The sequence below is a fragment of the Dermacentor silvarum genome, chromosome 4, assembly GCF_013339745.2.
Source record: "Dermacentor silvarum isolate Dsil-2018 chromosome 4, BIME_Dsil_1.4, whole genome shotgun sequence".
Classification (NCBI taxonomy): domain Eukaryota; kingdom Metazoa; phylum Arthropoda; class Arachnida; order Ixodida; family Ixodidae; genus Dermacentor; species Dermacentor silvarum.
Window position 1 is genome coordinate 69,400,962 of NC_051157.2, and position 26,992 is coordinate 69,427,953.

General features: G+C 46.2%; 1 protein-coding gene across 1 annotated transcript in view; it reads left to right on the forward strand.

The window, feature by feature from the left end:
* Positions 1-25,136, forward strand: part of LOC119448682 (uncharacterized) — a 57,495-nt gene extending 32,359 nt beyond the window's left edge. The window contains exon 2 of the mRNA XM_037711908.2: positions 24,854-25,136. Within this exon, the coding sequence (XP_037567836.1) occupies positions 24,854-25,136 (283 nt within the window). The remainder of the gene's footprint in view (positions 1-24,853) is intronic.
* The last annotated feature ends 1,856 nt before the right edge of the window (positions 25,137-26,992 follow it).

The window sequence follows — 26,992 nt, forward strand, 5'->3', positions numbered from 1 at the left end:
GTAAGTTGCACTTTTAATACTTAAATGCATTTACTGGGAGGTTTAGGAGAAAAGGTCTAAGAAAACCACGTACAATAATGAGGCGTGGAATGTAAAAATGTCGCAGTTTCACCCCAAAGGCGAAGAATCAATTGCGATAGCAAATTAGTAGAGAGCTATACGGAGTAAGGATAGTAGTTTTATCAGCTGTATAAACTTGTACATGAAGCAGTGCCAGCAAAGCCCAGAACTGTTGACGCCGTCGGCGTTTTGCCCGCGTTCACACCGAACGCGCGCGGCGTTGGTAACTGTTGCCGGTGCCTCTGGCGCGGATCCGAGGTTTTCGACGAGATCAGAACGGGACACTCGTTGAGCAGCGCCGGAAGTCTTTACCACCTTCTCAACTCACAACGTTTTATTGCGATAGCAATTATATGGACACTCCAAAGCAGATTTCTGCCGTCGGCGTCGTCGTCGCCGTCGCCGTCGCCGTTGCCGTGAGGTTCCGTATGACGTCAGTGGAGATGAAATCGTCGCCACGCGCCGAACGCTGTATGTGCGAGTGAAAGGGGGCGAGGGACGCGCGCTTTCACGGGCAGTGTCAATAAAGTCATTTTCTCTCTCTCTCACGGGCAGTGAACGCACGTCGAAGAAAAAACGCACGTTCTGCGCCGTGCTCCCTTAAGGGCTGCAGAAGTAGGCGTCTCTTCCCTCCTTTACAATCACCATATATGTAGAACAAACGCGCCTTCTTCCGACGCGCGAAAGGCCGTGGCGGGGAGGGGGGGGAGGGGGAGGGAAGGGAGGCGACGTTTAGCTGCGGCATCAAGTGCCTATTTATATCAGAGGCTCCGGCAACAGTCACCAACGCCGTACGCATTTTGTGCGAACGCGGGCAAAGCGCCGACGGCGTCGACAACAGTTCTGCGTGTTGCCGGTGCTGCTGCATGTCCAAGGGTATACACCTGATAAAGCTACTATCATTACTCCGTATAGCTCTCTATAAATTTGCTATCGCAATTGATGCTTCGCCTTTCAGGTGACACTGCGACAACTTTTTTATATAAATGCGCCTTTGGTGCCGCAGCTAAACGTCGCCACCCCTCTCTCCCTCCCGTCCCCCCACGGCCTTTCGCGCGACGGAAAAAGTCGCGTTTGCTCTAGATATATGGTGATTGTAAAGGAGGAAAGAGACGCTTTATTCTGCAGCCCTTCAGGTAGCACGGCGCAGAACGCGCGTTTGCTCTCCACCGTGCGTTCAGCTCCCCGTGAAAGCGCGCGTCCCTCGCGTGCTTTCACTCGCACATCCAGCATACGGAACCTCACGGCGACGCTGACGGCAGAAATTCTCTTCGAGTGTGCATATAATTGCTATCGCGATAAAATCATACATTGAAATGGTGATCAATGCCAGGTGATTTAGCGACAACGGTCCCTGATTATCAAAAAATACCCAGGGCAGAATTAAGCAAAGCTGTTTTTTTTTCGTAAACGCTCATTCGCCATTGGCTTGCCGCCTTCACTGCGGACTCGTTTAGCATTTATGAATACTAAACGACTCGGACAACATGTAGTTCAGCCGACCTGCCATTAACTACTGTATCCCCGTCGCTGTGGCATTATTACTTTGGTGTAAGCCTGCTGGGCGCTATGTGGTGACTTCTATTCTCCGCCGCGGGCACCGCATTCGTACAACAATGAAATTCCAGAGTCCTGATGTACACTGACTATCGAGCGAAAGTTTAGAAACCAACGGCTTCAGCAAAATTGTGGCACCGTCGAACGTGAACCTGCCTCAAAGCCTTGAATTGGCTGAACAGGCGCGCTTGGGCTGTTCCACTTCATTTTAGCCTTAACGCCTACGCTGCTAGAGAAATAAGTTTAGCCGCATGTGTGGACTTCAAACCTTTACTCGCGATTCTCATTATCTATACCGGCACGTTAACAAACGCCAAGTGGTAAAAATAACTCGGAGGCAACCACTACGATATCGCTCTTAGCCAAGCTGTGGCGTTAGATCGCAAAACGCTGTAGATATATATGAAGAATTATTTGTTAAACAAATTTGCATAAGGGCCACTCCAATGTAAACCTCATGTGACGCGCCAAACAGCAGTACCTGTAGTGACGACCATGGTGACGATGGCTGACATGCCGTAGACCAGGAATAAAATCCCAGATGGAGATCTCCATACTGGCGCTCGTCTGCCTTTTTCTAGCTGCCAGGATTTCTACTCATGCTTTCTTATCTGTATGTTTTCGCGTGATAAAAGTTGTGTTCTGGTCTCTAGAAAGTGTAGGCATTTAAGTCTAATCTTTAAATGACAGAAGTGGTGATGGCGTTCTTGGTGCGAGGATCCGTGCATTGCCCATTAAAAAAAAAAACTGCAAAACACAGAAGTCTTCCTTGAGCACTGAACATTGAACCGGCAGATCCCGGCCATTTCTCTAATAACGTAAAAAAGGAAAACAAATATATAGGCATTACAAGTACTTTCCCCGCCATTCGTGGCACGCATCGAACAGGTGTTGCAATGGCACCTCAGCGAGGAGCCTGCTCTGCAACAGCAGCTGGGGACCTGCACTACGTAGATGTTTGTATTTCCTTTAAAAATAGTTTTGGCTATACCTTTGTTATCCGTCCACGATGACCCACTAACATGCTTAATAGTTCGTGCTTCCCATCGTGAATATTGAAAAGTTCTGTTCCTTTTTGTATTCCCTTCACAACTCGTTTGCCCAGCCGAAACTCGTAAAGCGACTTTACTGCGGCAAGCAATGTTCCTGATCAAAGTTATACAAATCTGACTGCGTGCGACGTCTCACAAAACACGGAAAAAGACGGAGAAATACACAGAGGAGCTGTTAGAAAGGGGTTCTAAAACAAGACAAAGCTTCCCCCCCCCCCTCCCTTTATCTTTCTTCCTAACTTCCTTGTCGCTCCAATTGCACTGGATGCCGTTGAAATTTACCAGGTTGAGTTACATCATTCTTGCTTCAACCGCTTCTTTCGCTTCTTTCACATCTTTGTAGATGCCAGCCACAGTCTTGAACTTTTTCTTCTGTACCCACTATCAATCTTTGCTGGTTTCTCATCTTTATTCATCACGGTAGAGCTTTCCCATATAAGCGACGAAAAAACGACACGAGAACACCGAAAGAGCACTTACCGTGCTCGAGAGACTTTCCTGTTCTTGGCTTCGTGAGACGTCCTTCGCGCTGTTTTACAAGTTCGAGGCCTTTAAAATGCAGTTCCATATATCTACATCGTCCCGCCGCTGTTGCGAGAAATGGGTCTTCACGCAGCGTCAGCTTCCTTTCTTTCCCCCTCTTGGTGCATTCTTTTGTTTGTCTTTCATTTTCTTCGGAGGTGCTGGTGTACTAACTGGGTTGCTCTTTGTGTATTTTGCTTGATGAAATGAGTGCGCCGTGGCTGAAACTGCCGAGAAGTTGTTCGCCAAATTCCGACTCACTTTCCTACATTTATGCAGTTTCAGCAGATCTGTAAAACTAGAAAGGTATTTAAAAGTTCCGCTCGGCTTAGTCAGTAGGGTGCTTTTTGGCGCTGCTATTCTCTGAAATCCAGGGTCTCAACCTACAAAAAAAATGAAACATTGGCTGTTCCACCCGAAAGAGAAGCGTTGAAATCGATGGCAAAGTATAGCGTTGCGCTGAAGACGTCTTAGAACGATGGCATGATGAGGACCGCCACCAGCGGCAATTGTAAGCGTAGCACCTCGTAACGTAGTACCGAGATGAGGCCGACTTAAAACCCTCGGTGTGTGTCAACTCCGTAGGAAAGGATTACATAAATTTGGCTGGACGTCTACTTTACATTCCATTGAGACCATTGCACGCACCAAGGTGTAGTTTGCATACATTTGCTCATCATGAACGATAACGTGTTTGCGCGCAACGCCCTTGCCAACAGCGGCAGCCAGAACGTTCTGCTGCCCCTGCTGTGGCATAGTAGATTGAGCCCGCGTGACCGTGCGTCCACTTTGCCGCTTTTCGAGCCAACAGCCCTGCTTATCTGTGGACGCCGTCTAACCCTTAACGCGTGGTAGAAAGCAGAAAAGCAGGACGGCGCCAACTGCGATGGCTCTAAGGCACCTCGATCGTCTGTATCATTTAAGAAAAAAAAACGTTCTTACTCTTCAGTTCTTAATGACGTTCTTAACGTAAGCTCAATTGCGAACCAATAGTAATGTAGGGCATAAGATTAATAGGCAAGGCAGCAGTTCCGATGACGAATGGGGCTTACGAACGTAAAGTATTGCGAAATCCACCACCAATTTCGGTGCCTGAAAAAATGCCTCTACATTTTTTTTTTTTTTTTGAAATCGAAGATTTCAGATAACGACGAATGTAGGACAACTTTTTTGATGGGGCTTGTTATTTAGGGTTCAAAAATACTGTCCAGAAAGATATTTTACCTCTATTTCTTTTTCGTTTCAAGTGCACTTTGTTTGTGACCACTCCAGTACCAGTTATCCAGTGTGCGACTCTAATACCGACTACAAAAACCACTTAGCCTACGCACAAGTGGACTCGTGTAAATAGAGATGTTCTCGATAGTACCACCAAATACGGCATGCAAATGTCATATCAAATGCAAAATAATGCAAAATGTCACCTCTGGGAGGAAGTTCTGCGCCAGCGAGTCAGTGCCTTAGCTGAAAGACTCCCAAAATTAACTATTTAGGCGACTGGTGCAGAATTTTATCTGGATTTTGTGACTGAGCAGGAAACTATTCACCCTGTACGGAAAAGCATCTATCAAGAGGGCTTCAGTTGGGACATGAAAAAAAAAAAAACGATTTTCTAATAACTGCCCAAGGCAGTTGGAACGTGATTCAAAAACAAATAAGCAAACGTGAAGCTCAAGTCTAGAGAAATTCATTTATAATTTCTTTGTCTCCCTTAAACATAGTAAACTATGCTTTATATAGACCGAGCATTAAATACCATTCTTGAGCATATTTGACCGAAGCATTCGTTAAGGTTAAATTGAAAATCCATAAGACAAGTGGCTTCTCACATTGCACAGAGGTAACGACATTAATTTAGAACTTTTGCAAGCACTACATAATAAAATTTGCTTCAAGAAACCAAGTGTTGACACTGAATTTTACTAAAATGCATTCGATAGAAATCGGGAAACAATCTCAAGGCAGCTTCGGAAACAGGAATAATAGTTAAACGAAGCAAGACCAAGGATCATAAAAAAACATTCGGCTTGTGCAAAACACCACACAAAGTATATCGGATATGCAACGATTGAATACATTTATAAGCGACAGGCAAATCCGATTTTTGTTCCCCTTCCAAGCACCAGTGGGCGTCAGTAAACTGCTTCATCACGCATGGCCGTGTATATTTACATGGCAATGAAGAAAGAGAACTAAAAACGTTTTCATAAGCAAATATTATATTTTTCTTTGTTTCAATTTTCAGTAATCCAGAGAAGCAGGCGTATACTATTTCTTACTTTCATGTTACATTTAATTTCTAGTTACGTTAACCTCATAGCACTCCCGGGAATATTGAGAGAATAAAATGCCTATGGTGTTTATTCTGCGAACCTTGCATCCTCTAATGTAGCCCCCAGGGTTGCAAATACCCAACCACATCCACGTTCGGTTTTAACAGACACAGCACTAATAGAACATATAGTTTTAGTGGTTATTATCAACATGCACGCATAAAAACTTAATCGGGAATTCATTTGACACTGTCCGCATACGACACTTATAACACAATTATCTCCCCAGCATGCAAATCTCTCTCAACGCCAAACATTCGAGTTGTGCGGCCCGTCAATTTTCTGGCGCGAAGCTACATTATTTATTTTATTTATTTTATTTGGCAATACTGCAGGCAGTCCTCGGGCCCATGCAGGAGTGGTTACAACATTTAATATAGTACAAAAAGAAGAAAAGAAAGAGAAAGAAGTGAAACCATTGTATCCAAACAAAGAACGTAAGCACGCGCAAAAGTGAATATATTCAATAAATCCATATACATAATCCAAGAGACACTCTTTGTGATCTATCTTGACCCCCTGCGATAATCGTCATCTACATTTAGTTCATATCCTTTCATTAGCGCTGCGCTCGCAGTATGTCTCGAGTCACAAATGGCATGCCCGTACTCGTACCAGTGTGATATCGCGTTCCTGGCAGAAATGAAGCGAGCGCAGAGTGTTAAAGGAAACGCATACAATATAGGCTGTGTGTAGAACAGCCTCAGTGAGATATTTGTAGCAGACGCACCCCAATGACTCCTTCCCCAGCGAGCGCGACGTCCTAAACGCGGCGGATGAGTGGCGCCATAGCGCGGAAACTTTCCAAAACATTAGCGCGCTGTGTTCTGTTCGTGACCGTTGCGTACGCGGCTGGTGAGCGCGCTTTCCAGTTCAACTCATTGTGATTTTAGTTCACGTACTTTGGAACTAACCCGCCTGATCTATTGACCATGAATCACGCTGGTGCCGATTGATATATTCATGAGGTTTAACACATAGCAAAGCAATACCCGTGCTATGAGAGACGCTGCATTGGAGGGCTACCGATTAATTTTGGCTACCCGAGGTTCGCTATCACTGATTGTTTCGGTCTGCGGCGTTAGGTATTCAAGATTAAACGCCAGATCCTAAGAGAATAGACGCGCACCCGTGTTGTCGTCAATGCAGCATGCGAATCACGATGGTATAATATCAAAAACACAACCATGACAGTGCAGAATAGTATTGAACCGCAGAGAGACAATCAAATGATCGGCAGTTTTTGTTATCTTCACGAAGCCGTCAGAAATCGTTGGAAAAGTTTTAGTGTCACTTATGATTCCCATGAAGGCTGCTTAGCTGGAGTCCCAGATTTGTGCATAAGAATCCTATTATGAAGTTCTATGTTTGAACGATTGCAATGAAATTCGCAGAACCTTATTGAATGCAATAACCGAGATAGTCAGTTGTTCACCTTAGCTTTGCTATCGGTAATTTTCTTAATTCGAAACCCGCTTTGCTTCATTCTTGGTACTTTGCGGTAGCTAGGTAGGTAGGTAAGTAGGTAGGTTCCTGTCTCGCCTCGCTTAAGAAAAACTAAAATAATGTTGTACCGATGTGGAAATCGAACCTGTCGAGCACAGTAGCCGGGAGCTCTGCCCATTACGCCTCAATAGTTTGTTTTACAGCGCAGCTGTATACCTGTACCAGCCAAGGAAATTTTCGTGTCGTCGTCAGCAAAAAACGCCATGTGTAGCGAGGAGGGACATGGAAAGAAAGTGGGTTGGCGCGCACTCTTCCGGGCTTCCCTCCCTCTCCTTTGAAATCAGGCATACAGCATACAGCTCGCACTTGCTTTCAAAAGAAAAACCACAAAACAAGCATCAAAACGCATGATGGATGATAAGGCGCATGTGAACAATGGGAACGCCCTCCGACGTCTTCCGGTAAAGATTAGGTTTGCAGCTGCTTCGAAAAGGGTTGACGTCATTCAAGACACTCGTGAAACCAGTGTCTCTGGTTTCCCTCTTTGTAGAGCCACCTGTCTGAATTCAAGTGACGTCAAAATGGGTAATCGTGGTCGGTGTCGTTTACAGCGTTCGTTTTCCTGCGTGTGTTTCCCGGTAAAGTTTACGGTTGCATATAAGCTACTCCGAGTAGAAAAGTACCCAACAGCATATAAATCACGCTGTGACGTTACCACGGTATAGCAACTCATTCAATTTCGTGATCTACCATCCGTGGTCTACCGTGGGTAGACCACGGAAAGTAGAAACGTCAGAAGAACAGCGTGAATATAATGTCGTTGTGAACTAATAAAGGGTGTGGTTAAGTACATTTCACTTGTCTCTGCTTTCACTCTTTGTAGAACCACGTGTGTGAATTCAAGTGACGTCCCGATGGGTAATCATTGTGGGTGTCGTTTACAGCTTCGCTGTCCAACCACCTTCACAGCGTGGATTGGAGCCACAGTTTTTTTTTCTCTCTTTATTGGCATTAGGCCTCAGTAAAAGGACGCATGCATTTCTCGTTGCAAAGCCAGCCAGTTCTTTGAAATGCTTGGCGCGTGCACCGCGTGCCACTTTGTCGTCTTCTTTCCTTGTGAAAGCTCGCATTTTGAGGCTCCATGTTAGACTACACTATCTCCAGGACCGGCCCAAACTGCCCAGTACTTTTGTCGTAATAGCATACGCAACTTAGAAACTGTGCGACGTTGTACAGACTTCATGATCGCCTAAGTTATCAAGTTCTAACATTTCTTCATTTCTTCCCCCAAGTACAATGCCACCGTCGTTTAAAATACACCACATGAAGTAGCCATATGGATGAACAAATGTATCTAACGTAGTCGCTGATGCCATAACAATCCGTGTTCCTCTTGCTTACGCTCGTCCGCTATCTATATGAAGCACCCAACCATTGCTCTGTCGTACGGCCGGCGTAGAAATCATGCAATTGCCGTCATACGCCCGTCTACAACCTCACGCTCACAACTATACTAAATTAACAGGAACACGTTGGTCCGCCTGTTATAGTTTTGCGGAACCCCAAACAATGCTGATAGCTAGGTACCTGCAAAGTGTTTCATATAACATAGGTTCCCACAGTGCGTTGGATCTGCAGAATTATTTTCTTCTTTAGCGCACCTCTGACATCATTCCTGTACGGTGGCAAACAGATGACATAGGGATGGGTAACTAATAAACAAGAGGAAGCATACCGGGCATACGGCTCTATAGCCTCACCAAAACGAGAAAGTACTCGACGGTGACAGGTAATGACAGGAGTTTGGATTGGCTGCAGCTGTGTGAGCTCACGGACATATATCGTCGCTAAACCCCTTGTACAACATTATTCATTAATCGTTTCAAAGTTACCTGGGAAGCCCTCACTCAAATATTTATCCTGTAAATGAAGTCAGATACATGCGGAACTATATCGAAATGGTTTAATGCTTCAGTCAGATTTTTAGAGTTGCTTTTAGAGAATATTGACACTGGTTTGATCTAGACCGCTCTAACGTTGTGTCGTCACAAACAACGAAGAACACCCACGATGTATTTTTTTCGAATACCCCTAGAATACTTAAAAATTTGGGATGTGCATCAGCGTGTTGGCCGACTACATGGTGTTACGTCTTTATATCTGTGCTCAGTGGGAGAAAATTGGTATTTCATCATATTTCTACAATGGAGGCGTCTTTCCGCGTTTAAGCTTGGTGTTTATAGGCAAAAGGTGGGTTTTGTTTTTTTTAGTTTTTGACCTATCAGCCGGTAATAATACCCGAATGGAAAAGCGATTATGTCTCGCAGCTATCATAGAGGGCATGAAGGATATACCACTAAGGTGTGGATCCGAGCTAGTTGCTCGGATCAGCTAACATAGCATAACACGGTACAGGCGATTGGCGAACAGATACACAGAGCACTGACGTCCAACTGAGTTTATTGACACCAAGAGACCCGTTTCCAAACACTGCAGTTCATACGTATACAGTGCAGTATATATACCCTAGTTCCAATTTTCTTTTTATGGTGATAGTGATTATATGGACGCTGCAAGCGCATTTCTGTTGTCGCCGTTACCGTCATCATCGCCGTGAGGTTCCGTATAAAGCCCAAGGGCGATAAAATCGCCGCCCGTCGTATTCTGTATGTGCGAGTAAAAGCGGGCGAAGGTGCGCCGGCGATCGCGGCTCTATCTCGCTCACGCAAGAGAGCGAAGCGGGAAGGAAGCGCGCCTCTTCCAGTCGCGCGCAATGCTCCGGAGGAAGGGTAAGGAAGGGGTTCGTGGGGGAGGGGGGGGAGGGGGGTTTACACTGCACTGCCCGAGCGCCCCCGCGCGCCCGCCGGGCTGCAAGGCTCCGGTGGGGGGCAGGGAAGGGGGGGGGGGGGAGGCCACGTACTACGCCGCGCGCTGCCGCCTCGGCGGCTGCATCTTCAAATCTATCTGCGGCGGGGGCAGAGTCCTTCGTCCATGCGCTGTGCTTTCGCGGCTCAATTCGCGTTGATGCAAGCGGCGGGACGAAGGTCAATTCGCTCGCTGCTGCTGTCGCGCTACAGCGTATTGACAGCGAGTTTCCGCTGTTATCGAGTGAGATGCGTTCATGTTTGCTTGTGCGCACGTCACACCATGCTTGTTAATTTAGTTAGTATGCATATGTTTAAAAGTTTATATGGCCTATAATACTACTATACTTATTCGTATAGCTTCGTTTGCTATCGCAATCGATGCTTCGCCTTTCGGGCGAAACTGCGACTTTTTTAGCTGTTAGGTCAGTCATCAAGGAAGGTGCTCGTCAGATTCCGTTCGATTTGCGGTTTCATTCGAGCTTCTTCTTGGTCTAAATAATAGCAACCCCAAAATCAATCTCAATCTTACACGCATGACTGACACGACCACTGATACATTAATATTACGACTAGCAATAAACTGCGCTTTACGAGTGCGCAGTGGCTTGAACCGTTTCTTGTGAATGTTTATAAACGAGTAACATGGCGTTACTAAAGTCCGTTGGAACTCAGCGCTCGGTGTGTTTTCCAATCGCCTGTCCGGTCTGTAGCACTGTTTCTTTTCAGTTAAGGCATTTACACCAGTTAAATCTTTATCACGGTCACAATATACATAATGATGAGTGAGAATATTTCTGAAGAAAGTCACAGCTATGAAAAAATGTGCATATCAGCTATAAAAAAACACAGACGACAGACTAGAAATGTCACTTTATTGGCTCCAAGCTGCCAAGATTCATCTGACGAACTTAATTGCGTGTGATGTCGTTTCTGTGATTCCAGTCGAATACAACCAATAACAAAACTCAGAAATGTAAACCAAAAAAGGCCTTAAATACAGTCTTGTTAAAGCGCACAATATTTTATGCAAACTTGAAATATAGTGAGTTAAGACACCCGTAATAGGTGGCGTAACTGACAACAATAATTATTCGCAGTCTGCGGGGTCGGTGAGCGTTCTTTTTTTTCGTTTTCTTTTTTTCCAGATGTACAAACTGACAAGTCGATAATATAATAGTGGAAATATCGAATTTAAGTCAAACTCGGTCTCTAAGCAAGCGTAGTACAGCTCGTTACAATTTCTTAGAACGAGTAGCATTACGTCGAGAAAACCTTAAATATGTATATTGTGCATAGTACAGTTGACGCTCATATTTATGTATTGAACAGCTTCTCTGCAAAACGCACAAACAGACGTCCAGTACGCAGACCATCATCCCCCCACATTAACCCCGGATGTCCTTTCTAACAAATCCGTTTGTCTAAGTATCATGCCATGGACTAAATCAAACACGCGAAAGCAGCGCCAAGCTTACATAATAAATACAAGCGAAAGAGCTGCACACAGTTTACGGCAACGATTGGTTTGCGTGCCGTTCAGTGGAGGGCAGCTTTCGCCCTTGCACGAACCTGGCGCTTACCTCGACCGATTGACCGACGGGGTCCCAGAGCCGCACGCTGCACGGGAAACAAATGTTCCCAGTGCGCCCTCGTAACGGTCCCGCGTTATGGCTTATTCAGTGCGTCTCGAACTGCGCTGGCGCAAACCGGCGCCGCATTTTTCTCCCGGGAACTCTCTACATGTCACGCTTTGGCGGTTCCTTCACCGCTAGTTTCTTTCATTTCGCGTTTCTTGCGTTTACATCATCGCTTGCTTTATTTGGATGCCATCTGTATCGGAGTGAAAGCAGTCGAGCAGGGCGGCGTTTGTAGCCTGTCAGAAATGTTAGTGTTTTTACTGTGATACGAATATTAAGAAAGCCTAAAGGGGCTTCGTAAGCAGCAAAATACGTTGAAGAGTTGTGCTGGGACGAGAATGCCTTGATATTATTATGAGGAAGAGTATTTACAGGGGATATTTGTATACCGAAAGAATGCGAACCACTATAACGCAGAGCAGAGTGATAGCACTGATGGACGCAAGCGTCACACCATCTTCCTCCTCTCCCCACGACTTCTTTTCCATCTAAGTACAAACTACTACGTTACACTAACTCCCGGCCGTAGGAACACCGTCTCGGTGCATTTTAGTGTTTTGAATCAGTGTCTGAATTAGAAGGCTTCATTCAGGAAACGTGTGCGATGTTAGTCACTGGCGGAAGGGAGGAGTATTTATAGACGACAGCATCAGTGGAAAACGTGTAGAACATCGCACATTGCGAGAGAACAGAAGCGGGCTGAGCACAACGAATCTGTCCTGCGCGTATCACTAGTCCCGTCATCCACGCTGTTGGACATGTTGAACGCACACTATAAACCCAGCCCATGATTCTCGATCAGTGGAAGATGTTCATTGCTACGTCCGTAGCTGGCGCGGCTGGGCAGCGTGCAATCAACACATGCGATTTATTGGTCGAACCCGTGCGTGATCGTTGTTACCACTCCTTGCGAAGTCATAAATACCATCAATCAACCATCATTAAACTCCATTACAACGAACCTTCTCTTTCCTAGGGCGGTGCCGACGGCCTTACTCAACGTCATAAAAAAGCGACCAGCTATAGTTAACATTATATAGAGTTCGGCTGCAGGCGATTATTAGCGGACAAGGTGGCCAACAAAAGCAAGTATAATAGCATGCCATCGACGACTAGACATTGCAATCAAGCAGTGATGCACGAGGAAGGTCACTTTTGAGTGCTTAAGAGGGGCCTCTTTCTCAGTTATTATAGTGTGTTATTGAATTACCAAATTTATTTACATTGACTTAAATGAAAATGTTTTGCTTTACTTACTAAAACGTGGGTATTGTCAGTTCTTAACTGTAGAAATTTAATATCCAAACCTAAGTATACATTTTCTTAGAGTATCTTACCTCGCAATTCGAAACTTGTCAGTCACCTGCACTTTAGCGACAAAGAAATTGCAAACAATTTCCTCCTTTGGAAGGAACTCGTTGTCTGATATTTAACTCCATACCTAACAGTTATTGCACCTCGCAATAAAATACGTTGACTTTCATTGAGCTCATGCAAAGTGTACGTGCGCCACCACACGGGAGTATATATACAAGACTTGTTGAAAACGTAGTTGAACATGTGACCAGGTAATCTCTCCCAAACTACACTAGGAGAACCGGCTAGCGCAGCGCTGCTCTTATATAGAGTGCAGCTTTTATGATGCCTTGGTACGTTGATGCATCCTTGATGTCACTAGGCAATGTAGTGTAGGTGTGTTTATCGGTTGCTTGCTCCTATGAGTTGGTGTACTATTTACCCGTACGTAACTTTTACGGGTTTAAAGGATATTCATCCACCGTCATAGCTATAAGTATCGCCGGCTAACATTGTCAGGGCTGTTTATTTACACATGTGCCCAAATATACAAAAAAAAGTTGGACGGGAGGGTGACCGCCGACAGAGCCTGATTGTTTAAAGCACCGCACGCGTAATGCTGAAGATGTAGGTTCGACTTCCACCTGCGGCAAGTCTTTTTTCCACACTTTGTTTATTCTTTCTACTCTTCGAATAAAAATAACAGTTGTTTTACATTACACCTTCAGTGACTTCATTGTTTGCTTGCTTCACATAGTCGTAACTGTTGTGTTTACGTCACTGAGAATCGATTTCGGTCTGTGGACGGTATTTAAGCGCTAGTTTTTTCTACGGGTGTTAACACTTCTCCCTTGTCGACACTCTCCAGCCGGCAGAGATAGCACCGGAGGAAAGCACGCTGTCCAGACGACGAACATATACAGCGTTTATTCCAGCATCCAATGACGGCTTGCAGCGCAGTCACCGGATTATACTCGGGCAATATGCCGGCCTTGCGACCGTGCTTATAGTCGCGCCTGTATGGAAGAGATCGTCCACGCCGCCCAGAAATGTGCAGCCAAGCCAAGCGAAGCATTCCCCGAGTCGACATACGAGGACACGGCGCGGATGTGGCTTGAAGATAGTGGCCCTGGGACGCTGCGGTGTCATGCTGCGGAGAGGGATATAAACGCGGTAACGACAAGGGTGGCAAAGTGGGTGGGATATTTCTGGGGTGGTGCCGTTACTGAGAACTGGCGCGACTCGCCAGTTATTTCGCAGATTTACGGTGACAGCGCTCTATTTACAGACGGCAAAGACGTCGAATGTTCTCAGCTTTAGTATTACGTGGCCATTTAGGCGGTTTGCCGACACATGACGCGGCGGGCGTTTGTCGAGGTTTAAACGACTCAAAGAGAGTGATATAAATGTGTGATATATACCTGAAAGCGTGTCAAGAGCGACGCGTAATATTTCTTTCGGCAGTACATGTGTTCTTTCATCAAGAAGTGTATAGGAAAAAAGTTACGCAAGCAGAAGTACGTTCGTGCCATTTACTGTCCTTCGGCGCTGGTGCGTACTCCGGAGCGTGGACGTACCCTTCTTCGAGGGATTTGAAATTGTGGAGGCACGCGCCACAGTTCTTTTTATGCTGAAAATGGCAATTCTTTTCTTCGGGGAGGGCGGATTGGGACGTCCTCTGTTGTTTAAATATGCGATGAAATGATACATTCCGAGATTATCTTAGCTTATGTAGCAATTCGTGGAGCCAGGTGTCGTCCAGCGATAAGGAATATTGCAGCTATTTAACTTTGGCTTTGCTGCGCTTGACAAGACGCAGAGTGCCCGGAATTTAAATACGTCATTTGCATCTCATCCTAGTTCTCAGTTTTCAAGTCAGACGAAAACATTGCGACACATTTTAACGTACTCCGGTAGGTTGAATTCTTTTGTGAGGTAGTGCTGGTCAGCACTCGTCTCGCAGACATTGTACGAGAAATCGATCATTGTTACACAAGTTGTACGATTTGTACACTTTAGTAGCTCTCTTCAAGTTCGAAGCAACACTGAAGTGGCCCAGTAATTGATACCTCTTTTCCCCTCCTATAAGAAGAAAGTATCCCATAAAATCGTATGTTGTAAGAAAGCTGTCCTATTCCACTATTTAGTTCATTACGAAAGCGCATGTGCGTTTTCTGTACTGCATTAAAAATGACGAAGGCGTTTAAAAATTGTGAAAACTCACAATATGACTGCATTTGGGAGGGGGGGGGGGGCGTTGACTTAATATCTTTATTACTGACGTGTTACTCAGGTACCAGTTTTCACATAAAAATGAGATCGAAAATTTCAACGGGAACTTTTGGTTATCTTACGTAAAAATATGTACCTGGCTGGCAAAGTATTCCACGCCCCTGCAACATTAACATGACGTCATAGCAGACAAAGCTTCAGAGCCTTTCACTGAGTAAGGTTCTAAGAAAATAGCACACACGCTAACCATCCATGGAGCACGGATTTAAGTGTTCCGTTTGTAAATTTTTCAACTCGTCGCAAATATTTTGCGCACATCTGTTCACGAAAGCTCATTAGACTCTTTTAAAGTGCATTGACAATGTACGGTGATAATATTAGAGTAGCAACGTTTAGATGCCCAAGGAGCTGCTCAATGAGTCGGAAACAAACAAGCAAAAAGAATGCGTCATACAGTAATTCCAGACGCAGAGGCGTGTCAGTTGCCTACTTGCACCGAGGCTTGTAAAAGCTTTAAAATTTCTTGAAATGGTGGAAGTGGTCACGTATTCTTTGATTTCCGAGAGATTCTCTCGGGCATCTCCAAACTCCATCGAGACATGAAAGAGTGAACGTAGAGAAAAACTCACGCGCTAAACGGTGTGTTTCTTATATTCCCCTCACTTGTGGCAGACATTATGCAAACGGTGGAGCAGCTGTAAAATTCAGAGACTGTGTGCGCATTAGCTATAACGTAATGACAGCAAGTCCCCAAACTAAAGCACCGATTGTAACGTAACAGAAGCGCTGCACAAAATCTCGCGTGTTCTTCAGTCATTCACTAAGTGTGAACGCGCGTCCGTTTCTGACGCATTGTCTCCTCGATATTTTTACGACTGCTTTGCATGATAGCAGCTGGTTATACTCCCTGGTTAACCACCCCGTCCTTTCCTCTTTTACGTCTTTTTCCTTTCCCTCTCTCGTGCATGCTTCGTCTGCAATTTTCAGTCATGAATATATTGCCTCTTGGCACAACTTTGAGGTTCAAAAGGTGTACAGTCAAAATAGCCGAGCAAAGGCTATTTGGCATGCTACGATTCTGCGATGCGAATTTCTTAGACGAGCGGCTCCTCACCACTGCAGCCAGAGGAGTAGCTCTAGCCGCGATAAGTTTGTTTCACATCTTCCGGCTTCGAACTTCTGCCGACGCAGCGACTGCCTCTCTTCCCGTACTACTGCGAGACCGTCGCGTACCACTCACCAACATGTACGCGAAACCCTGTACTTCATTGGTAAGACGCCATGGCACTGCGAAAATTTTCACCGCGTTTTAAATTATTTGCGCCACCGTAGCTAACGTGCAAGTCCGGTTTCTCTGGTCGCTGCGACTAGAACCGCAAACCATTCGCATCATGTGAAACAAGCTTCATGGTGAGAACTGCACTCGCTTTTTGAGGCACTTGCTGCGTGCCCTCTGAACACCACCTCCTTCCGCCTGCAGTTTCAGGTAGTCGACGAATGCCTTCGGGAGTATTATTGAGTCCCACTCATAAAATATAATGGAATGCTGGGGCCATATATTGAACAATTCCATTCACTTGCTGTTCTTATCCCACTACGAAGCTGTGGTCACGCTGTCACCGAGATCGGCTGCTCGGCGGAATGGGTGATAACGACAGAAAAACATGACCCCAAATGTATCTTGCGCTAAAACAAAATTGTCTCCATATCTTCAATCGCTTTGAGAGAGACAGAGAAAGGAAGGAGAGGAAAGGCAGAGAGGTCAACCAGACGAGTGTGTGGTCCGCTACCCTACGCTGAGGGTAAAGGAAAGATGAAATAGAAAGAGGAAAAAAGAAAGTAAGTCATGCCAGTGTGCGTGCGGGAGTATGCACGGTCGCTGAGGCCAATGCAGATATCCGTGACAAAAGAGCACCGTACGTAACACGTGCCTGATTTTTGCCTGATGCCGAAAAGCTCCTGCGAAAGTTTAGAGCGAGCGCATCCAACGAGAGAACCATACCGATAGTTTGTCTACTCAGACAGGTAGAAATTTCCGGTTGATTACTGATCCCGGATGAACCTCGTTACAACTTCGCGTGGGCTTGCTCGTTCAGCTGTTCGTTCGTATTGCGCCCGAGCGGATTCTGTGTACCTGCCGGGGAGAACTGTGGGCTTCATCGATTGCCTAGAAAATCCCCACGTGTGTGTGACCTGACCGGTGAGCCAGGTCTAATTAGAAGTTTCGGGCGCACAACTCGCCCACCGATTGCTCGTTTCTGTCCGATACACATGAGCGCAGAGCTGTCGACCTCTTCCACACAACGCTCTCGCGAAGCTTTTGCTCTTATTTGTGGAGAGAGCACCTGCTTCCCCCTTTCCGCGAATCACTCTGCCTGCAGCACGTGATTGATAACCAAGAAGTTAGTAAACGTGGAGGCAGCACATATTTCTATCCCTTACGTACCTAAATACTTACCCCGTACTAACCTAGCTTTGGTCACAAACGCGTCGCTGTGACTTATCAGGGAAGGCATGCAAGAGACTCAGTATGAGAAATAATGCTTAACGCTGTATATACAGGGCCTGGCTCTAGTAACAGGTAAGATGGCCTCTAGATTTAAAAAAAAAGTATAACTGTATGATGTAGCGTCAGTGAAAATTAAGGAAAACATTATGTTGATCCCACGAGATGTAGGAATTGATGCTGTGTGAAAAATATTTCAGGTAGCTGGTTATACACCATCGTTTGGGATTATGCGAAGAGTTATCAAAAGAAGCAACACGTTCATGTAAGTCAACCAAATGTGTGTGGGAGCCAAGCCAGTGTGTGACAAAAACAGCAAGGTGACTACAACTATACGATTGTATGATGGTGAAAGTAGTGGTGTGATGACTAGTTCGTTGTACTTTTGCGAAAAAAAATGTACAGCCTGTTCCCTAACAACCTGGGTCGATCACAGATGTGGTACGATGTTACACAGCCTCTACGTAGCCGAAGCGGCAACGGCCAATGAACTGGGGAACGTGGACCAACGCCGAAAGCTGCACTGTGCAACACCACGCCGCAAAGGTATAGCTGCCACGAGAGAATAATGGGGGAAACTGGAGCCCTCTCATTTTTATAAGCACCTTCTTGCTATGCACTGTGAAGCACCCGAAAGACAGTGGTAAGGTTGACTATTAGATCCATTTGATTCGCCCTGCACTTCGAGAACTGTAATTCCCGATAGTTGAGTTCCAGTTCTTGCTCGTGAAGCCTACTTTCATCAGCAATGAAGGCTGTGTACTCGTCCTACACAGAGCCAGAACTGTGTGAAATGAATGACTAAGTACAGATGCCGTCATGTTGAACTGGTGAAAAAAACGCAGCCGCGCGCACACGCGCGCACACGCGCGCCCTATCTTGGAAGTAACCTTTGGTGGGTACAAAGTTTAGGCGATCCGAGTAGGCTGATGGCTGCGTGTACATTGCGTTATCGCGCGCCTAGTTCACGTGGAAGCGAGAGGCAGCACGAAGGGGGATTCACTCGCCGCTGCTGCCGCTCTTCGTAACGCCAGCGTTGTGACAGTGTTCTTGGTTCATGTTTGCCCGTACTGCGTGACAGCATGCTTGTTAATTTATTTACATGCGAATGGTTACTGCGATTTACACGGCCGATAAAACTACGAACCTTAATTGCTTCGTGTAGTTGTCTAATAGTCTGCTATCGCTATCAGCCTTATGCCTTCTGGGCGAAACTTGCGACTTTTTTTATTTTGCTGTCGTAACTCAGGTGTTTACATTTTCTGTTCCACAGCTTAAACTAACGCGGAGGAAAGTTTGAGACATTCTCATAGAAGCGCTTTTACCAGTACGCGTTTTGCCCCGTCAGAGCTTTTCTTCCATTGCCATCGAAAGTTGTCCGCGATTGGGGCTCCTTGAGACGCGTGTGCTGTGGCGCGAGATCCTTGTGGCGTCTGAAGGTTTTGATGCTGAGTTAATGTGGTAGGCTAGATCTGTGTCACGTATCACCGTATCCAGCATACATGCAAGTCTCCATATTTCTTCACTGCTTGGGTTGACGGTTGCGGGACACGCTTTCGTCACCGAATTAGGCTCTATTGTCGAGAAGCGCTATTTTGTCTTGCTGATTCACCACAGTTTTGCTTATATTCCGACTCCCACTGTGCATGGGATGCGCAGATGATTAAAGCGAATGGTCGGAGGCGAGTAAATGGCCTCCGTGGAGTAAACTAACACAGAAGAAAGCCCAGGTGCGTCGCCGTTCTCATGTGGTCGTCGTTCTGCTGTTGTCATTTCATTGTCACCGTGCCACCGATGTGGTGCGTCATCGTCACACTCTCGATATGCCATTAGTCGCCATACCATCTTAGGTCATGCTGACGTCCTTGTCACGTTGTCATGATCTCCATCACCGTGACTATGTCCTTCATCTGTCCGCCACCGTCGTCATCGTCACTCCATGATGACACCTGCTAAAACGAAGGAGCATTAAAAAAAAGACACTTCCCCGGCTAAAAACGTGTCGGCGATAAATTTTGCCGTCATTATCAAACACCGCCATTGACTTGAGTAGTGCACTTTGGAAGTATTGCAAGTGCGTCCATCTGATTTCTTGATTTCTGTCCTCCGCCTAAGGGAGCTATTCATTTACTCAGATAATCAACTTCTCTTCGATGATATCTGCATTATACCTTGAACAACCTTCTTTTAATTATTATTTACACCACAGGTCGGCGTAATAAGTTACATAGAGCATGCCAAAAATTTTGAAGAACACTTATCTAGAACTTTTGATTAGCACTTGGAGCGAAATATAAAATCAACGGACCTGAAAAGGCGCTTATAGACACCCGGTGTCTGTAAAAATGACGTGTAGCTGGCGCTACACGTTACTTTTTACAGCCAAGCTGTTAAGGGCTAGGTTCACCAGTATCGCGTCCGTGTGTAGAAAAAAACTACCATCAATATTTGCTTTGGCTCCATGTGTGTGGTGGTTTGGCTCCGTGTGCGAGGCGATTTGCCGCCAGTTGTGCCTTAGCACAGGTGTGAAAACGGAAGACTGATGGCCCATTGTTATGCCCTCCCCACCACTGATGCCTCTTTCACAATTGTCGCGATACTCGATGGCGGCACGTCCCACCAATCGCTGTTCCCCTTTGTCTCGTGATGCAAAGATCGCGCTAGCGCTGTTATCAGCAGTTGGCTTTTGGACTCGCTATGGGACTAACGCTCGTTTAATCACATCTTCCAGGATCCTGACAACAGGATCCTGATGATGCCGTGCAGTGTACCGCGGCTATGAACGTAGCGGCTCATACACTAGTCTATGATGATGGGGCGGACTTGGCCCAGCAAACGCAATACTTGGCCATCGCGCCGAGCGAAAACAAAACGCCGGTGTGCATGCTTTGACGAACGTGCTGAAGACGCTCAATAGAGCCAATAAGGATCATGTATAAATTCACTGTAGCAATATTCACTATAGCAGACCCATCATAGTTACAGCTTCGCTGGCTTCTATGTTCACAGTAGTGGAAGGGCTCAGATTTTTTTCTTAACTTCATTACTTAGCGAAATGTTAATGGCGCTTTCGGAGTACCTGCACAAATACTGCTTCATTTAGGTAGTGCATGACACACCCTTTCAGGACTGCTTTGTTAAGCCTCCAAAATATATTTTCCAAAGTTAGTCTGCATACCTATCGACTTTTCTTATTGAGAATCTTGTAAACATATACTGTGGTATGACGTGTGGTGCTGCTCACTTTGTTTTTAATTCCTAGTGTTTTCGCTTTCTATCTACTATGCGCAGGAAACGTCTAAATAGAATGCATCAATACTTCGTCCTTTTAAAGCCATCGTAACAACCTAACAATAAATAAAGGATGAGACATGCGAGTCGAAATGAATGGCGCAATGCATATATCGCCTAAGCCAAAATCTTTTTCAGCAACGGTTTGGCTCAGGTTAGTATAGATTATTTTGCCTTGTTGATGCAACTTTTTAGACATTCGCTAGCCTATTACAATTCTCTTTTATTTCATCTTATTTTTTTATCAAGCTGTACAAAATATAAGCACAATATCAGCCTCTGAAACACGCAGCGTTTTGTACCGGACGTGTTTTTAGGTTTTGTGAATCGCGCTATGGTTCCACCGCTAAGTTTGCTCGCTGGCACTGTATACCTAGTCGCCCGCTATCACGGGTAGTCGACTGCGTTCCTCCGCTGCTTGTACGGGCCTAAAGTATATGTTGTTGGAGGAAATGAAGTCGTCTGGGGTATGGTGTGTATAGTCATGCTCTCCACTAATGCGAGTTTGCGGGCCCCTTGGTTCCTGCCCAAGAAAGAAAGTTCCACCAGCCGCTTTAAGAGTTGCCGTTCTGCAAACAAATCATTAAACACATTCGTGCACGTGCACTCGCACATGTAAACACCGAAAAGCAAAACACATTCACACATACGAACTACAGAGACACAAACAGACAGACTTTCCTGACTCTTCCTCAAACTCTAGTTCTCTATTTAGAAGCAAGAGTGGTCTCAAGATCGCAGCAGCTCGTTGCGCGTCTTGGGGCAGCATTATGCAGCACAATGAAGCCATCTTTAGCACGTCCGCCTTCTTTTCTTTGTCCGCACAAGAATATCGTAGAGTGTCTTCTATTTTGGCCATGCTCTATTTTTGGAAATGACGTGGTTAGGGTAAGGGTTGCTTCTTGATTCACGGAGCTGACGCTTTTTCCCAACAGCGATTTGTTATCGCAAATCAGTTCTGCACAGGCGCGCAAGGTGGAAGCAACTTCACACAAAAAATTTTTTATCCACTCGTCTTGTCGCAGGAATCTACAAAGGGAACCAGCTGCAGTACGGATTCCTCAGAAAGAAAGTTATGCAGTTGAATAAAAATTTGTTCTGATCAACAGGAAGAATTGTCCTTCAACTGCGCAATTTTCTTTCTGTGGTATCCGTACTGGTTTCGTTTGAAGATTCGTGCTACCGTTGGGTGGATGCCAATTTCCCCTGTCAGTAATTTGTTTACTCAAGTAGCTGAAACTCATTCATAAATCGTCATTTCTCAAGCACAGGTGAACATTTTTCTGTATATACATATCTATCGAAGCTCTCACGTGTGTTAACTGGCTGGCTTATAGTTTACGTGGTTGTCAACTGACTAAACACGGAGCTTTTCTTAAGCCTTGATTCATTCAATGCGCTTAATCCCCGAATATTGAAAACTCGGTAATTCCAATAGCTCGTAAGGTGGGTGAAGTGTCATCATAGGTTCGTTGAACAAGTGGATAACATACACACTTCGTGATAAGTTGTGTGCGCTTTTGCGTTCACACTGCGAAAGTAAGCTGATCAAAGAATATTAAATGCCGTGTCCCAGCGTACTCGCCTTTTTTGTTCGAATTACTCTGTTCTCCTTTGTTGCTATCTTTTTTTTTCTTTTTTTGATAAAAACAGTAATTCCTTTAAAGGCCCTATTCGTAACTGACTAGGTATATTAGTGTCTTAACAACCTCTTTCCTCACGCCTTGGCCTCTACGCTATAATTTAAAGTTTGCTTGATTAGTCCTGTGTTCTCTTATTGATATAGAAGAGGAGAGAAAGCGGAGATGGAAAGACATGGATTAACCAGTGTATGCATCGGCTGTCTACCCTGTGTTGGGGTAAGGAGTAAGGAGGGTAAGGATCAAAAGACTTAAAGGTAATATGAAGGAGACATGAGCAAAAAAGTGTTTGCTCCCTTAGGATATTGAATGTAGTGCTCTAAGCTAAGTAATTTATGTGTTTCATATAGCATAAATTCCAAGTGCAGAGAGCCTGTGATATGGAAATGGTAAAATGTGCAATGTAGAGTAAGTTAAGCAAGGGACACACACAAGAAAAGCAGTGACGTCAACTCGATTCCCCCGTCCATTTTACTCCCATACATTCAGCAAGAGGATAAAGTAAAAGACTAACAGAAATTGAACAAGAAAATGCACGAGCTATAGCTAATACGTACTAAAGTTCGTGAAAACATTTTATTATCCCGTTCATAAGCGTTGGCACATTCATCACACGAAGCTGTATTATTTCAGTCAGTCTATATTTTTCTCATTTTATTGGGGTAACTTACCGCTCCCAATTCGTTGCGACTTTAGTAAGTTCTGATACGTTCTCGACTTAATCTTTGGGTTTTGCATTCTTTGGCCATAAAGTGCCAAAAAGTCATAGGCATGCGCGGCACACGCAGCACAGTCACAGCGTAAGCTGGTGGAGCGGCTCAAGAGTAGCTCCAATTTGGGCACTACGCCCAACAGGGTCTTCGCGGCAGTCTGTTCGCCTCGTTTTGACGAGAACGATCTGAACTGTTCGCCCGGCGTCGACGGCGAGCTGCGGCTTGCAATGTTCTCTCCACAGCAGTCTTCTGAGCCCGATCAAGACTTACAATTACAACTTACATGTCGGGCGCGCCATGTTTGCAGGCACCTTAACTAAATGGCGCCACCATACTGGCGGAGGCTCGGCAGCACGGGAGCGCGTTGATTGCGCGCCTCGTCTCAATCTCATATCGTTGTCTGCGCCTGCGGACGCTGCGTTTGCAGGCATCTTACCTAGACGGCGCCACCATACTGGCGGAGGCTCGAGTCGTCTCCCTCTGCGTGCTTGTTTTATATATGCGTATTTTCCGCCGCCCGGCTCCCACGAACGGGCGCGGGTTCGCTCCCGGCGGGAATCGGGTACTTTTTTGCGGTTCTGGCGAAAGCGGTTACTCGGACGCCGGCGGCGGCATCATCGCGACCCGAAACGGCTTTTGGAATGAGCCAATAACAGCTTACGACTGTAAAAAATTGCCTAATAGGCCTGATGATGTGCAACTGATCATATTCCATTATCTTAAATGTTGATACAGAAATTGAAGCTCTCTTTTTCTATTGAGAGGAGGGTGTAGGCCGCTTTATTGAAAAAAAAGAACATTCGACAGAACACATTCCAGATCTTTGTCTACGTAAGCGAAGCTCTCTTAATTTTGGAGAACCGTGCATTGAAACACCACACACGGTAGGCACATTATGTAGGGCTTTTTTTTCTTTGGGGATTGCGACGTCTGTAAGATTTAAGGTCGTTTCTTTTCTTCTCATTCCACAGCATTTTGGATCTTCCAATGGGGGCTGTCATTGACAACTGAGAGATAGCATATTTTGCATTCTCCTTTATATACGTATGATGGCATCAATGGCCTCTTTGTTTTGGTAGTGGTAGAGTAACATTTTCCAGTGGTTTGCGTAACGCAACTGCTTTTGCGAATACTGAATGACCCCATTCTAGCAATTTGAGCGAGTTGGAGTGAGCTTCAAGGACTTTCTGCTACATATATGCAGGAAAACTCTAGTGGGTGAACGCTCGAAGAGGTGAACGCTCGAACGGGTGGACGCAGCGACGAGGCCAACACAAGCACGCACAACCATTGCGCACACTTGTATGGTATCCTCCTCGTCTTCCCGCAATGAAAGCTCGCGCGGAAACACCAGCAGGATGCTCAATGTGGGTAGGGGCATGGAGTAGTACGATACGTACTAGCACACGTTTACGGCATCCAAACCACCCGCACATAACACGGTCAATTGCAGCCCTACTGCGACGTATGGTAGCAAACTGGTTTTCCGGCGTGTTGAGAGGTGATATCAACTCAAGTCCGTAGGTGTTCATCGTGAAATATAGGAACCACGTGCTTTAGGCTTTGTGAAGATTGACGTTAAGGTCCTCAGTGGCACCCAGAGACATCTTGTTGTCTGTACCGTTGTCGTAGCTTGGCAAGACCTGACGTTGCCCACACGGCGAGTCAAAGAACGTGCCTGGACTTGATGTTCCGGTATAGATGTGCAGTAGACCAGGTCCGTTACATATCCAACTACGTTACGGACCACAAAATGCTGGTGGCTGTACTCGGTCTGCCTTGGCGACTGACTGCGGAAAAGATCAAACATGGATTCTGCTTGTCAGACGACATGAAAGAAATGGATGGAAAGGACGTGGACGACGAGTCAACGGATAGAGGAAGAGGAGGGCGCGGGTCGGCGGAAATAGACATGGAGGATGTCTGCGAGTCACCAGGTGGGAAGGATAGTGGGTCGGAAGAAGAAAGAGAAAAGCAGGTGTAAACAGACGGAGAAGAATCCGGATCAGAATAAGAAGATGGAGAAGCAACAACAGCGGTGGATTTTATTGAATGACATGTGAAATAAAATAGTCATTTATTAATGTACGTAATTGTACGTAAAAAAATTGGGGTAGCTTGCCCTAGTGACGCAAGGCTAAAGACACAGCTGAGCTGATCGGTTGCTAGCTGGTCCTGTCTATACGAAGTGTTGCTAAGTTATACGAAGTAATGCCAAGCGATTCTAAGTTATACGAAGTGTGTAAGCATTTCCTCGTGGTTCGTAGCATCGGGGAACGCCTCGCGAAGCACTTGCAGTGCGAGCACACGTAGGGAACGTAGGGCGAAAGCTATGCACAGTATACGGGCGGCGCCCAGCAGACGACACGCCGGGAGGACGTCACGGCGCACGCGCAGTAGCACACAGCTGGTGGAAGCTCGGCCTAGCCGCCGCCAGAGGCGCCTGCTGCAGTCACGGACACCGCGAGCGTTCGGCGCTAATGCGGGGAAACAGAGAAGCGTGGATGGCGTCGGCAGCACCTCTGCGCGTTGCCTCGTTGGTGCTGCTACATTTGGTTTCTCTCTTTCTCTCTCGCCGTCATTTTCTTTTATTGCGATAGCAATTATATGGACACTTCAACCGGATTTCTGCCGTCGGCGTCGCCGTCGCCGTCGCCGTGAGGTTCCGTATAGATAAAATCTTCGCCGCGCGCCGTATGCCCCAGCGGAAGCGTGCGGCGACGCGCGCTATCACGGAGAGCGAACGCACTCAATCACCCACGCGCAAGCAAGGAAGCGGAAAGCCAGCGCCGGAGGGAGCAGGGGGGGGGGGGGGGGCACTTCTCTGCCAACAACCGCGCTCGTCGCTCGTCCGCACAGTCTCTTATCTCTCCCACGCGCACGCAAGGAAGCGGGAAGCCAGCGCCGGAGGGAACGGGAGGGGGGGGGGGGGGTGCGCACTTCTACGCTGCCAACCGCGCTCGTCGTTCGTTCGACCGCACCGTCTCTTATCTCCACACGGCTCTGACCTTTATGCGCCGTGCATTCGCCGCTCAGTTTCCGTTGAAGCGATAGACCGCACGTACCTTCGCCCGCTGCCAGCGTTTTGACAGTCGTTGGCTGCAGTCATTCAGTGTGATCTATTCATGTTGTTTGTGCGCGCTCACACCACGCTTGTTCATTCAGTTAGTAATAGTCGGGCCACATTTTCCAACGCACGCTACACATGCAATGCTGCCCAGATCGGCAGTGCAGCATTACAGGTGTGTCCCTTAGCACGCGCTGCCCACGGTAAGCGCTTCTCATCAACACCACCGTTTCACACGCGCCTTCTCGTGGTCATCGAGTCTCTCTTCATGTCGGTCTACTTACGCCACAGCACACCTGCTTACTTAATCAGCTCATGTTTACTACAATTCATATTGCTACCAAGGCCGCTCACCTTACTTCGTATGACATTGCTGTGTTGCTATCGCATTCATTGCTTCGCCCTTAGGGCGAAACTGTGACATGTTTTTTCTCTCTCCTGAGCATAGCGCGCACCGCTCCGCGAGGTGGTTGCTAGGCAACGCAGTGGCAGGCGGCACACATTACGACCGGCTTAAACAGCTCCGCTGTTAAAATTAAGAGAAATAATGAGACACACAATAACATAAACAATAAGAGAATAATTAGATAAGCAATGACGACAGAAATGAGAGAAAGTAGGCTCACGCGAAATACGAGTTCACTTCGTGGAACGAGGGCCGCTACTTATTTACACATTTTTCTTTGAATTTGCTTATATATTGATTCAGGCATTGACTCCTCCACAATATTTTGGTAATAGAGTAGAACAGTGTGAGAGATTATCCAAAAAGT